Below are 16,044 nucleotides of genomic sequence, written 5' to 3' on the forward strand. Positions count from 1 at the left end.
TTTCAAAATTAATTTCCTAGACAGCTCTGTGGAGTGAATGCATTTGTATATTCTTTAACTTAAAGACAACATATGAAGGCATTAGCATTTTTCCTCATGATCTTTGCATCTTTTTTACAGTTATTTAAAGAAAATATCCTTCGATATCTATTCTCCTTATCCAAGGAAGTCTATACACCAGCTTTTAAAAATTTCAAATCTTTATTCATAAAATCTCATGTATGTTTTTTTGAATCAGATTAAAATCTCATACACAGAAACAAACCATAAACCCATCCTGGGTAGGCAACAAATCTCTGCCTTTTTGCTTTCAGTATTTAACATCACTCTAAATTATTATTGTGAATAGTTTTCATATACTGAAAAATATTATGTTTCATGGTGGAGAGCTCCTAGGCTTGAAAACCACACTATGTCCAGAAAAGAAATTTAAAAAATATGTAAAAAACTTAATGAGAATTAAGAGTGAAAATAAAAAGTGCATGACTAAATAATGATCCATTCTGCTAGGCAACCTACAAAACATATCAGACCCAAAATATGATTTTTCTGAGGAAAAAGCTTTAATTTTGATCTTAGCTATAGCTATTCAAGTACCACAGTGCTTCCCTGCACCTGCCATATACAGCTACTAAAACGAACATTGAAGAATAAAATTAAGTCAGAATAGAAAAAAGTACACTCTTTTCTACGTAAGATGAAAGCAAATAGATAAATTTGATGATAGGCAAAAGCAATTAGTAAGGAGAACTTCACGTTAACGAAGCAGCAGAGCTTGTTAGGTCATCTTAATTATGCATGCTAACTTCTGACTTGAGGCACAGAAAACTGTGGAAGATTGATAGTTGTTTTTAAAATAATTCTGAATTCATAACACTTTAATCATGCTCTGCTTTGCTTGGTCTGAATCATGGTTGTCATATATAAAAGTAGTAGTATATTTATTGTCAGGGTTTGTGTGGTTGGTTGGTTTTTTTCTCTTTTTTTACTGCTTACAAAAACTAAAAAGTCAAGTATACCAAAATAAAGTATCTTAAAACTAGTATGTCACACCTCTGCTTTCCAAAATAACTTTCTGTTAATACAGTACAGATTACAGTATTGTTAGAATTTAACAAAAATATTCAGTTGTCATAACTAAGGAGTTTTTTCATCTTGCAGGAAAATCCAGAATTCAAAATTCTACTTTTTGCTCCAGGCTAAATCAAGATGAACCCTTGCAAATCTAAACTTTTTAAAAAATAAAAACTAAAGTTACTTAATTAAATATTTTTATTTCATCCTGGGTTTTTTTAACTTACTTTATAAATCATTTTTTTCAAGAAGAAATCTTATTCTGGTTGAAAAAGAGTGGGTTTTTTAATGCCAAGTCATTTTGTTCAAGTGGTTGTTAAGTAGCAATCACGTTCAAATTTCAGATTTTAGTGCAAAGTTAGTGAAAAATAACAATAATGAATATGTCACATATCAGAGAATCATTTAAAGATCCTCAATCTATTTGGAAGTTGTTTAGTAACATCGTAACACAAGGCTCTATTTCAGACTAGCTTCAGTTTGTATTGCAATCTGCAATGTTGAAATACTTTCAAGGCAGAATGCCTCCACAGAACCACAGGTTTGCCTGACTGAATCTATCATACATTTTGTATACAAACAAACCCATTCATTTTTGTGACATAAAACTCAAATATTTATCATGGAGCAAATCTCAAAACTTTCAGTGATGCTATTCAACCTCTTTTGATTTGAATGCTGTTGATATATAATTAACTAGTCTCTGGGACAGGAATGGGCATGGAAAAAAGTATTCTGCAGATGTCTTTTATTTTACTTTTATGCACAAGTTTCTATAAAGCTGTAAAAGAATTTTAGGCAACTAAATACCCTAGTAGAATTATTCAGCTATAAATAAATGACTGGTAATCCAGTCTGGCAGCTGACCAACACAATACCTGGTGCTTTTTACCTTAATGATCAGTATATTTAAGATTCTGATAGATGGAGCAAGTTCAAAAGATAATGACCAACCCTGCCCACAGTCTAAGTTTATAAATGTGTATTTTGAACTGCTAACATGTGAAATGAGTGGTGAGAAACAGGGAAATGCATTAATTAATGGACATTTACCACCTAGATTGTGACAGATCAGAGCCACTTTAGATTTTATTTGGAAACATGTAAGAAAAGGGAAAATACAACCCACTTTTAGGGATTGCTGAATTAAGTCAGGAAGTGTAGTGTCAAGTGAAAATTTATTAGACTGTTTATTCTAATCTGAAAATGTCCCACCTTTGGATTTAACAGGAGCATAATAATTATTTATTATTTCATTGGAACTTTTTCACCCAATGGTAAGAAGAAGAAACAAGGAGACAATGAGAAAAAGACAAATGTTAGATACAGTTAATTCCACTAATAAGAAAGAAAGAGGACTGCAATAGATTGGTCTTTGACTTTTCTTCTGGTATTTTCTAAAGGCACGGCTTATTACCTGTGACAGAATTATCATTGACAGGATTACATATTCCTGTACTTTTATTATCAGAAACAAGTTATGGCATGTGCCAGTTCCATGTGGTCTTTACTTTTAACAGCACTATATATTTCTTTCTGTCACTTTAGTAAGAGAATGGTAATACAAAAACAATGGTCAAAGTAAATAACATACTGCTGAGAATACTTTGAAAAAACCAGCCCTACAGATGTAAGAAATAAATATAATCTTTAACTAACTTAGTAAACTATACCATGATATACATGCATTTCTACACAAGTGTGTGACAGATATAAAATGGTACAAATATAGTTGAATAACAACACATTTAAGTTATTATTTGATATGTTATGAGGATAAGCACCACTTTATCATCAGACAAATAAGGAAATATGAAAGAACCGTCAAAAGTATAAATGAAATCTATTAGTATGTGAGTCATGATAGAAAAACCTCTTCAATAAAAGTAGACCACTGAGACTTCCTCAGGACTCCTATGTACCATATTAAAAGTATATTCACAAATTTATTTCAAAGTCACCAATTAATTTAGGCTTTAGTAGAAATCATATCCAATTCTTATAATCATTTACAAGCAAATCTTTTCTCACAAGAAGTCTGTGTAAAGAAAACACATATAGTCTGACACAACACACAAATTATTTCCAACATTTCCACAGATTTTCTGGAGGTACAGAAAGAACAAAGCAAATTGTACTTTCCTAAATCATAGAATGGATTTAGTTTCTTCATCATACAAATAAGTCAACATTTATTAAATAATAATAGAATGATTAAATATGGTAGCATTCATTAAATAGTTTAAATTTGTTTTTCCAAAGCCAAAACAAAGAATCTTAACAAAATCTAAAAGCAGAGTAAAATGTAATGGAAAATTTGTTTTTCATTACTAATCTTCTTGGATGTGCTAAAGCATCACCCTTTCCAGAGCTGTCCTGAAGAGCAGCCTAGAAACAAAGGAAAAACTATCCTAATTGAAGTCAACAGGATCCACACACTTGAAAATTTGACTTGGAACATTACAAAGAAATGAGATGAAATTTTAGACCCACTTTCTTATCACATTGGGATACCAAAGGTCAGATAATTGTAAGACAAATTACATACTAATTAGAGTGTTATACAAACTTACAGAAAACAAGAATTAAGACTGTGAATCATAAATAAGGAAATGCTATGTCAGAGTTAAACTGATAGTTCTAACTCTGTCATGATGGCTAAGTCAATTTACATATAGTGGAAAAGTCAGAGGAAGAAGGACATAATACAAACACCACCAGAGCTTATAAATTTTGAAATCCATAACTGCCTGGATTTTACACCGTTGCAGCCAGCTAGGCTTCATTGAGGTCTCTAAATGCTCAGAGATACACAAACTTCAGGTTTTTATTTGGCAAATTCTCAAGTTTCAGGTGTTAATACCTGATTAAATGGCATTTAGCTATGTTGCTTGAATTAAATGTTCTCCCATTAAGCAGACTTATTGAAAATATTTTTCTAAATAAGCTGCATTCATTATCAAACAGTGAAAATAAAATTACCTGTTCAGCCCATATCGGTAACGAGTATTCCATAACACTGACTAATATTTGTGTAAAATCTTTAATTCTTGAGTGCATTTCTGACTTTAAATACACATGAACAACAGTGAAATGGAAGTCAGATTTTACAAACTTAACAATTTTATTGATAATAAGTCAATAAACTGACTTATTTTATTCTAAGCACAGGAAGAACTTTGTGCAATGATATCATGACATAACTTTCTTTTACAGATTCCAAACTGACATCCTGTGAATATTTTTCCTATATCTGAGGGCCAAATTATAAAAGCTTTGTAAGCACCTAACACTTGTCAAAATCATTAGGCCTTTAAATATCCTTTAAATTCTATCTGTATATCTCAGGTATCTAAAAGCCAGGTAATCAAAGCACATTTAGATACTTAATCAACATAAAGAATCCCCATAAAATATTCATCACAGTCGATATGAATACTTGGTTCCACTTAGATTTACAAAGAGGTCTCTTAAGTGTCCAGAATAGAAATCAGTGTGTTTTTCACGCACTTCTTTTTCTATCCTGAAGCAAAGTAATGGTGTAAAGTGTGGCCTAACACAGTCATATACCAGCAATAACAGGCTTCTGCCGCACATCGGAAGTTTTTCTGAGAATGGCACTTTCTTTGCAACACCACAAAAGATGAAAAACACGTAACTTGCCCAGAGAACTCTATTCCAATAATTATTATTCTATGGTTTTATTTACCATGGTCCTATGTTTTTATAAAGTAATTATTGCTACTGATCTTGGTAACTATATGAAGTTTTGAGATCAATCATATCTTTGGTCAATGCATATGGTAACTATATGAAGTTTTGAGATCAATCATATCTTTGGTCAATGCATAATATATATAACTACAATGGGTGAGATTAACTGCTACAAATTTTAAATTAAAAAAGGTAAAAATCAAAGAATTAAAATATTCATGCAAACAAGGAAGAATGAAACAATGACTTACAATAAGCAGCAGTTATATGTAAACCAGATGCATACACGACATACTTCTAGAATTTTGGGTGGCTCATTAGCTTATTTGAAATCATTTAGAGAAAATAGCAATGTAACTTTTGAAGTACTATATAATAGGATCTTAAAAGTGCAGCCCAACAGAACTAGTAAATAAATTAAATTTAAAATGTTTCCAGTTATGTTCAAGACACTACATACAACAGGCAAATAGAACAAAGGAGTATTTTTCTCTAAGAAGGGTAGTTTTCTAAAAACAAGACAAAAAGGAAATTAACTTTTTAAAATATTGGCATTTAGTATCTAATGTCTATAAAACCTTTAAACCTTATCAGTAGAAAAAAAATTATTCAAAAGATTAGCTATGTTATGTGGCTCAATTAACACAGTCTAGATAACTGATAGATAACTACAATACCGATCTTTGAGAGGCAGAATTCATTGTTTAAATTTACAGAATTTAAACACGAGAAGTGTTTTAATGAAAATAATACCTAAAAAGAAGCAGAAATCTATCAGCAAAGATGTTACAAATCATCCCAGGCCAAAACAGAAAATTAGATCTTTCAACAAATTTGAAAACTAAAGAGGTCCTAATGTAGGATATGTTTTAAAATAAATCCCTTCCAATATTATAATTCTAGATTAAATTCCAACTGGTAAGCTGAAACTTACTGAAACCTAGGAATGAAATTTTATTTGCATGAATGTAATTGTGATTTTCATGACCTGAAGTGAGGCCAGTGAATAGTGGCAATGGAAGGAAAAAAACAACCAGGCAGACTAATTAGCTACGTGAAGACATCAGGACTGGAAAAGACAGTAAGGTGTTATTTATAATATTCATAAAATATAAAAGAAAATAATTATGTAGAAATGAAATAGTACACATTATAAATTAATGAATCTTAAATGAATAAGATACAAAGCACAAAGAGAAAATTATGATTTAGCTTGATTTTGGGGAAATTTGATATGATCGCATACAATATTTTCACCAACAAAGCAGGGAAATGGACTAGATGAATTAAACATTTACAATGGGGCATTATCTTCTGAAAAAATACAGTAAGTGTAATTTTGAAAGAAAATTAATATGGTTACGTATTCAGTCTACAGAATATTAACAGAAACACCGTCATTACTCTCCGACTCATGTTTACAATAATATTTGGTCTCATACCCCTGAAAAAGTCTAGTAACAGAAATAGAAATTTTAAAAGTTTTTTTTTTAACTTCACAAGCATATATTAAAAAAGGAACTAAACACTGATATTCATACCGTCATAAATCCATCCAGCAAACCTGAATCAGGCTTAGGAGGCGCTTGCAACCGCTCCATAGACCACTTTTCAATGATAGATGACACCTGGGTATTTTCCGTGTTTAGAATTCTGAATCCTGTCATATTAACACCACTATAACGATAGGGTTCTACATCCAAGGCAAACAGGTCCTGAAAAAAAATGACCATCATATAAATTCTTTAATACACTGCAATTTCTATTTCAATTGTTAGATCATGTCCCCAGATGAGAGTACTGAAATTTGCAGGAGTAGCAGTGCTGTAAGTGCCTGGAAGTATGCTCTGTTTATCTGGAGGCCTATGTCTATGAGTAAGCAGCTCAGCTGACCCTATAGTGGGAGTAATCTGATTCACAGAGGAAGAACTACTTCAACAGGCATATTTAAAAAAAAAAAAAAAAAAAACCAACCCAAAACTTTTAGGAAATGCTAAGCGCAGTTTCAGTACTGTATCCATTACTAGTTAGGCTTAAATACTAGAGTTAGCTTAAATATTGCTATTAATTGTTAAAAATATTATTAATAAATGCTACTTCTTTGGCTTACCAGAACAGACTTAAAATCATAAAATAAACTGAACAAGAGTTTCCCTGCACTTTCAGTCTCTATGAACTGTGAACATGTTGATCTTCAGAAAACAGTGAGGGGAGAGGGAAAATGTACATGGCTTTAAATTTAACCAAAAGCGTTTTTCACAGTTATCAACCATACTCCCCAACATGGACATATCTTTGACTAGAAATTTGTCTTTGCAAGAATAAATTTTGCCAAGGAATACATTTTCAATAGATATGTACACCTATCTATGTGTAAATTTAGCCCCGCAACATATGCAAAGGCAAATACAAATTAATAAAAAGAAGAAAATCAAATTTTAGATCAAGTAAGCAAATTCAAGATTATCCAAGTTCTTCGACAGAATCCTTAACAACAATGTAGAACCAGTACTTGACTTCAGGAAACTCAGGTCTAAGATCAAGTTTTGAACATGGCAGGTGGGGGGGAAATTAAGTTGAAAACTAGGCCTAGCTATGTGCATTATAAACAAACTTTTATTTGGTTTACTTTCGTTTTCTATTTAAATATTTTTTAAGTGATGTAATCAATGTTATACCTAAGACATTACTGTCCTAGAACATAATTTTAATTTCATTGAACATAGAAATTCCCCATATAATTCATACTTGGTCATTCATCTCAGTTTTAATGTATTTTTTGCTGACAGTTTACTATATTGTAAATTTCCATGAAAATGTAGTGTTAGGTGAAATATTTGCCTGAATCCATTTTGTTTACTGGCTAGAAATGAAGGAGATTAAATCTGTAATGTGGAAAACCAAAACAGAATTAATTATTCATTGTTAACATCACTAAGCCCACAAAATTATCAACTAGTTATCAATCACTACCCATTTTTAATTATAGCTAGTAAATATGATACCATTTTCCATATATAATACCTTAGATATGTAGGTGTAAAAATGCTTCTAAGTCACTCATGTACAAATAACCTAACTTCCTTTTTCTAAAGAAATCAGAGATTTTATTGCCAAAGAAAGGTCGAACATAACTAGAACTATGTTACATCTCTCTCTTCAAAAATTCTCAGCTTTTACTGTGAAAGATGTCAGAACCTCAGATGCAATTATTTAATCCAAACACATTCATGTTTACACTGGAACATAATAAATATACACACAATAACTTGCCTATATTATAAATACACACAGGTTGGTGTATTAATGAGCTACTACTACATTAGACACTGAATCAATCAAGAGAGGAATACACAAAAGACTGCTGTAAACACTGTGACTGGAAAATTTATGACAGGACTGTGTCAGGTAAGAAGCAATTAACATATCAAAACAATTAAATTCTGATGCAAGCTCCAAAGCTACATTGCAAAATCTATCATCCATTTGTGCACACTAAGTTATACTTTGATAGCTCCAACTCAATATAATGCTTGTCTCTCCTAAAAAAACCTAATGTTCTAATTAGGAAATAAGAATAACAGAAAATCCTGATTTTTAAACATAGTTTTAAGAATAAAAAGTAAATGCCACTGGACAGCTCTACCACTCATAGAAGCAATTTTCACCAATAGCAGAATGAAAACTTAAAAAATAAAAAAATCCCTTGAGACATCTAGAATCCATTTTGATAGACTAATGAGGGAAATCCTGTTTCATGCAATCTTAAATCCATAAGTGATAGAAAAACTTACCCTTCTAAAATAATACAGGTACTTGTACAGGGTATTTTGCTTTTAGAGTTCTAATGAACTTCAAAAATTATTTTGCTTTCTATTCAACAATCTTTTTCCATACTAACGTTTTCCATTCCACAAAACTTCTGTTTTGTGATTCTGAGATGAACTTTCCATCCTACTGTAAGGACTTAAACATGCATGCAACTTTAAACATAGGTCACTTCCAGCATGGTTTTACCAAGGCACATCTGTCTCATGCTTGAAATTGCTTGCATTTTAAGAACCTTAATGAACTGTAATCTAAACACACAAATTTGAACACAATGGAAAACAGAAATGAGCACACTGTATTTTCTAAAGTTTTACCAACATTTAAACTGTTTCTTATGCTGTGGTAAGCAGCAAAAAAAGGTCTTCACATACTTTTATGTTTTGTAGGAGCATTCACATTTTAAATGTTTATTTATTGCAAAAGTTAAATCTGATGGTTCCAAGAATGACCAAATCCCTTCTTAGTTACTTTTACAATGGACATCAAAGAATATTGCATAATTCATATGCCTAAAAAGTTCATGTGGACTGTTAAATAAAATACTGCTAATATTCACATCAAATTATTCAGGAATCATATGACAGTGAAGACCTTGTAAATGACCTTTATTTGACCATCATATGACTTGTAAAATGTTGGGTTAAAAATATGGAATATATGACTAAATTTAAAATGTCATAATCTTCACCTAGAAATAGTGGAAGGAGAAAAAGGACAAAATTAACAATATAAATAATCAATTATGAGTTGTATACTTAACCCTGCTTGAAAGTTAAAAACTGCAGTGCTACAAAGTCAGTTGCATTTTCAGGTGTGTCAGTTCCCACAGCATACTGTTGAACAATAATTAAATCATCCCGATGAGTTTTCACTTGAAGTAAGAAAACACAACAGAGAAAACATCTTGTATTCACACCCCATTCCAGAGAGACCTTTTTCACTTTGTCAAGTAATATAATTAAAGGAAAGTAACATCTTTGTTAGATGTCATCACTACATTTATATAAGCTACTTACCAGTGTGGTAAAGATATAGTGATAGTATTCTGTCATCATTCCCATAGCTAAAGCCTTGAAAAAATAAACAAAAGATTAATCTTTCTGAGGTCACAAAATACATTTTTATCACACTTACATGGCAAATGAAAAACTGCAAAAACCACTACTGGGATCAGACTACAGAGTTGGAATTATACTAAAATTAGGTCAAGCAAGTAATTTCCTAGCAGTTAGAGCAGATTACTGACTATTAAAGGAATTTATGAACCAGATCTTCTGATAGAAAGAATATTATTAAACTGTTTAGTACAGTAAATGTGAAAAAGGCTTATAGTTTTACATACTAATGGACGCATTAAGTTGCCACACAAAATTTGAGTTGAAAATATTTTCATTCATTATTGAACTCTTCCCTTAATAAGAATAACCTAATAGGAAATAATTTTCTATTTTGATGAATATGAGTATACATTTAATAGAAGGACCCAAGCTTATATAATATGTGTGTATATTTTTTCAACCACGGAAGAAAATACTTGAGTCAAGTTTTGAACAGCAAGATACATATTACTTCAGTAAAAATGAAAAATAAATGTTCACAGTATTACTCTATAAACTCAGATATCTATCAAGTACCTTCATGTGACTTGCTAAGTATGTAATAACAAATAGGTTTTGATCAATTGTGTATTTTAAAATATTCATACTTTTAACAGCATAAGAACAAATATTTGTAGATACAATTTTAAACCAATAAACTATGGAAGTCTCATCACTTGTATTCATTAAGGGCATTTTCACCTGAAAAGCATGTATCTTCATGCTCTGCACAAAAGTATCCTTAGACTAGTATGATTTATTCAATGATTTTGGTATCTACAGTGAGTTTTACCTAATTTTAGCATTGAAAAAAAGCTACACTATTAAGCAATAATTCCAGGAATTATGAATGGAATTTTTTGCCAAGTCAGTACCAGATACACCTCCTTAAACACACTGAAGGTAACAACTATACAATTGTCACAATACCACAATTTGCATACAAAAGATCTATCAGCATTCTGAAGGTTGTGGAAGCCTTTTTACTTGTGACATTGCCTGAAAATTGATAAAATTCCTAGTCTATATGTTCTTTTCCAAAGAAAAGTTAAAAGCTAAAATTAACTCCAAATATCAGCTGCAGATCAGATTTTGTATTTTAGAGAAGACTGACAAAAAATACAACACACTTCCAAAGGATACCTATACTTGTGTATTTAGACTTCCACAATAATATTTAGACCTGCAATATAGCGTGCTTGTAGCATTTTACATTTTCTAAAACACAGGAAAACCATTACCTCATGAGAAATATTACAACTTCATCAGAAATTGTACAACTATAAACACTGTTAGCTTTTTAAAGAATTGTGTTATTGTTTCTTAAAAAAGCCAAGGTATCTTCCTCTGTGTACGTAAGACATTTGCAGTCCCCTGTTATCTTAACTGCTTATAATCAGGTCTTTCATACTTCACAGAATCTCCACACAAGAATGTCCTACACATGTTCCTGATTCTGCTATGTGCCATTTCACTGGCCTCTCAAGGTTCTTTGTTCTCTTTACTTCCAATTTGTTTTCTCTTCCACCAATTTCACTGCTAACCTTTCCAATTATCCATCCAAGAAGAAACCCCTTGTCATGTCTCCCCAAGTTCATCCCTCCATTACCAGTAAAAATAGGTTAATTAATAGTTCACAAATAAATATGTAAATATTTTTTTATTTTATTTTTCAGCAAACACTTGTAAACACTATATCTGGCATAATATCATTAAATAATAAATACAGCCTTAACATCCTTTGTGCCAATTTTGACAGCAAGAGCTCACATTCAGCTGCAGAACTACAAATTTTGGATATATTTAAAGCATTGCAATATTGGAACTGAACGGAAAGCTAAAATTCTACAGAAACTGTATAAAGATCTAAACACCCATGAAAGAATTGTTTCTGTATTTTCCATCTGTAATCTTTAGGCTAAGCAGAGTAGTTTGATAAAACAGTTTACAATTGGATTTAAAGAGGTTGAACACTCACTCTTGGGTCCTTGGACATGATTAAAGATACAATGCTTTCAATTTTGTTCCCATTTCCCTCTAGTCATGTTTTTCACAAAGTTGTATACTGTGAAAGAAAAGTTTCCTTTCACCTAAAAGCTACTAGGTACAGCATAAATAATGTTCCTTGATGGACATAGCACTGCAGCTTTGTTTTGCCATCAAAACATTTTCCAGCTGCATTTTTAAGATGTTAAAATAATTAAACACACATTTAATGGTTTGTGCTAAACAATTAGACTAACTAGGCTGGCTGTTTTACACTTAGCTAAGAGCAAAAACCACCAGCAGAGCTTTAAAATTACTGGGAATTAATAAAAGCCTTTTAATCCATGAACAATAAAGCAAAGAAATGATAAAAAATAGGTGTGTTTAGTAGCAATTTTAATTGTACCCACAACAACACACCTAAGTACCTTTAATAAGAGACATATTTTCAAATCTTAAATCCATATTCTTTTCAATTTAAACCATAAAGTCTGCTAGCAAGCATAATATAAGCATGAGTAAAGTCACTAAAGACTGTGCATTAGAAATATAGCATATTGTTTTGGTTTAGGTATTCTATCCTCCTTACTGCAAGTCATAGTCCAATTGAAAAGCAATGGGGAAAATGACCTCTGAGCACAAGGAATTTCCAGTCTTTGGAGCTTATTAAACTAAAGACACACAAAGGCTTGTCTTTATGCATACTTCAGGGTTACAGCAAGCTTTTTTATGAGCCACATCCTTTGTTTACTGCTATATTGTCACCTTCTCTTAGAAGACATCCCTGGAATCTGCTTCTGCAATACAAAGCCAGTTAAGTATTTGGGATTCTGCTTTGTCTCACCTAATCATCTGACTTGTACACAACAATGCAAACACTACCAAAGCATTTACCCACGCGTATTCAGGTGTTTTGCAATCCTATAGTAGCATGAGGAGAATATGGCTCCAAAAGATATCTATTAGTTCTGTCCTCTCAGTGGAACACATTCATGTGGTCTGTTGGCAACACGCTATTCAAATATCACTGTCTTATAAAGAGTAGACAATTTAGAGGCTTCAATTAAAAGAGAAAGAAAAAAAAAAAAAATCCAAACAAACTTTGTTATATAAAATAACACTAAGCAAGCATTTAAAACCCTGGTTAAAACATCAATTCTCCAAAGTACCAATTCTTCATAGTTGAAAGACTGATGTATCTTTTCCCCTGTACATGAACCGATTATAATATTACTTTAAAAAAAACATATAATGAAAGCAGCCATCATTAGTCACCAATGAAATTATCTCTGAAATCATTGGCTGATTTTCAGTTAGGCCTCAGTAAAACTGACATACAATTCCCCTGCTTGCTAAATGCCATTAAGTCTGGATATTACTTTTCTTTATTAGGGATGAAAAAGATTAGGCCATCTAAAGCAAAATGAGAATTACCTGTTTCAAGATGCCTGCTGCCATTTCATGGCTGCAGTCAAAAATTACATGGAATTCTTTGCCTCTTTTCATCTCCTTTAGTAATGGCTTTGCATCTTTCGTGTCAGCTGGTAATTGACGGATTTTTAGTCTCAGGTTGTATCGTGATGGAGCTTTGATGAGCTCTTGTAATCGAATAAGGCCTTAAAGAAAACAGAGGAGTCAAAAGAAAATAGAATTATCAAAACAAAAACCTGAACTGCTAGCAGGTTAACTTAGTATAAACATTGAAAGTTTCTTGAATTTTTCTACCTTCTCAGTATGTTGCAACTGATACACAAAAGTGTTATTAAAAAGAAAAAATAAGAAAGTATCTGCACTCCCAATACTTTCTTATCACGGCTTTCTTCTTCCTTAATAGTAACAGACAGTAAGCAGCCTCAGTTAGGATTACCTTAAGACAGACAAATCTTTCTTTAGTACTATCATGCAACTATGGCATTGCTCTTCAAAGAATATATATAATTATTCTAATTCAATTAAAGTAATATCCCAGACTAACAGTTTGTAATCAGACTAGCCAGTCTCCTAACTAATCTGTCTAGTTTACATACAATGTTGTGAATCATTTCAGCATTGTAAAACGCTCTTACATAATTCACATAAGAGTATTATTGGTTTTTTTTCTTTATTATATAGGTAACAAAACACATACATGCAGCAAGAAAGAGGCTGAATAAATGCCTCATGCCATTGCATTCATTTTCAATACTCTAGAATTCCATTTTGAATTACTTTACTTTTACTATGGAATTAGATGCAGTAACATTTTTCAAAAATCTTATTGCTCACATCAGCATAACAGTGTGGTGTGGTTTACAGATCACTGATTGGTCTGTGACCAACATTAAATATTAGGTTAACTGTATTAAAATGACAAGGTAAAAACAGGTCTCCTATAAACCAGTAGTTTATTTGTTAGGGGGGGAAAAAAAAAAATATATATAATCTTCTGTGCTAACTTCCTTCCTGCATTGGAGCATGCTCTACTTAGTGGCAGTAACAAGGGTTACTGTTATTATGTTTGCAGTGCACCTATATAATACGCCCAACGATCAAAAAATGGAAGCTTTCTCCTTAAGATTTCAGTTACAGTAGGATCCAGGCATAAATGAAGTGCTTCTAAAATTTGAAATAGCTCACTTCACTGCCTCAAAAATATTAATGGAGATGACTAATTACTATTTAGTTATCATGAGAGGCAGTACTGTCTACTATTAAAAAAACACTGGCATTTTATCTCTAAATATTCTTCCTGGCTACAACTGGATATCAATGCTGTCTTGATTTCAGGAAATGATGTTGTCGCAATGTAACATGGAACCACACTGCAGCATCATTAAATTGTGATAACCTCTGACAGGATTTAACACAGCCTTTTTCTAATACATATTATTCTTTTACTAATATAATGCTGAGAGATTTTACTAACATAGTGCTGCTATGATTTTTTGCTATGAAGCTTTTAGATAGTAAAAAACTTAGCTCTAGTCATTTCCAGCAGAACCAGTACAGAACAGTACAGAGTATCCCTGAAAGATAAATTCAGTCTTTTGTTTCATCATTCCCCCTTTGACCTTGCAAAGGACCCACATTATTTTCTCAACAGTTTCTGCTGAAATTAGCTGGAACAGGAATTATATCTTACTATATAAGACCTTCTTAAATTAAGACTGCAGGTGTGGAGATCTGGAAGAGGATCCCAGTAGACCTCTTGGGCCCAAAAGCAGAGTGGGGAAGGAAAAACCTTGCTATTTATCACTTTAGGAATTTTTTCTTCACTAACAAGTTTATGTCACAGATACTGTATCTCATATTTCATCACAAGTTCTCGGTAATACCTCCATCACATACAAACATCCTCAGCAATGTGTGTACTGCTCAAACTGACACAATAGTTACCTATAGCTAAATAATCGCTCAAATTTACATTTCTAAAAACATTTCTGTAGGTTCTTCATTAACAGCTAAGGTACTGTGAACAACTAAATCCAGTATTTCAGCATGGGCTGACATTTTCCATACAGAATTATAATGTGAAAAATATTAACAGTCTTTTGTACATAATGTAACAACATACCAAAATTTAAGGTTAGAGCAAAATGTTTTAACTCAAGGTGGGATAAAAAATAATTCCCCAAGTTCCAGATTATTTGTCATTGTATGCTAAAAGAAGACAATTGGAAAATTTTGTCCAGCACAAATAACTTTTAATTTTGACTCCTATTACACTATATTTAGCAAGCCTAATTTTAGGTGTGTCCTGCTTTCTTTGCTTCATTTTGTTTTGCTTGTCCTGCTTTGAAAAGGAGATAAAAGTCACCATTAAAGAATCACAGAAACATCACTAAATTTACTGGCAATGTGTAGCAGAGATGTCAAGGACAGAACAGATATGGAAACTGAAGTGCTTTCACATGACTAGACCTGGTCCCTGCTTGCTAAAACAAAGTAAGGTATACATGACTTCTGAGTAAATGGTTGTATAAATAGTACTTTTAGAAACTAACAAAAAAAATTGCCATATTTACCTCAAATGCTATAATGATATTTATATAACATGAATTAATGTATTTAATGGAAGCTTAAATGGATTTAATACTTGATTTCTAAATAATCTTGAATAAATATACCTAAAAGCCATAGAGAAGAAGGGTCTTTTATAACTTAAAAGCTTATACATCTACTGCATATTAGTACCATTTTCAGATGTTCTGGGACAATTACATGAAAGTAAACTTTGGAATGAACAACGTAACATACCCCATAGCCATTACCCACCTTATCAAAAATAACTGACAATAACACATCATCAAAAATACTTAGGATTGTCTCCAAGCCTTTCTCATTTCCTTAATGCTAAGAAAAA

At 31.8% G+C, this 16,044-nt stretch overlaps 1 protein-coding gene across 2 annotated transcripts in view; it reads right to left on the reverse strand.

The window, feature by feature from the left end:
- GRIK2 (glutamate ionotropic receptor kainate type subunit 2) overlaps window positions 1–16,044 on the reverse strand; it is a 409,634-nt gene that overhangs the window by 240,932 nt on the left and 152,658 nt on the right. For both annotated transcript variants that reach the window (XM_040599269.1, XM_040599270.1), the window contains exons 4-6: window positions 13,137–13,318; window positions 9,636–9,689; window positions 6,330–6,503 (exon numbers count right to left, since the gene is read on the reverse strand). In XM_040599269.1, coding sequence (XP_040455203.1) covers window positions 6,330–6,503; window positions 9,636–9,689; window positions 13,137–13,318 — 410 coding nt within the window. The remainder of the gene's footprint in view (window positions 1–6,329; window positions 6,504–9,635; window positions 9,690–13,136; window positions 13,319–16,044) is intronic.

This window comes from Falco naumanni, chromosome 6 (assembly GCF_017639655.2).
Source record: "Falco naumanni isolate bFalNau1 chromosome 6, bFalNau1.pat, whole genome shotgun sequence".
In the NCBI taxonomy this organism is placed as follows: Eukaryota; Metazoa; Chordata; class Aves; order Falconiformes; family Falconidae; genus Falco; species Falco naumanni.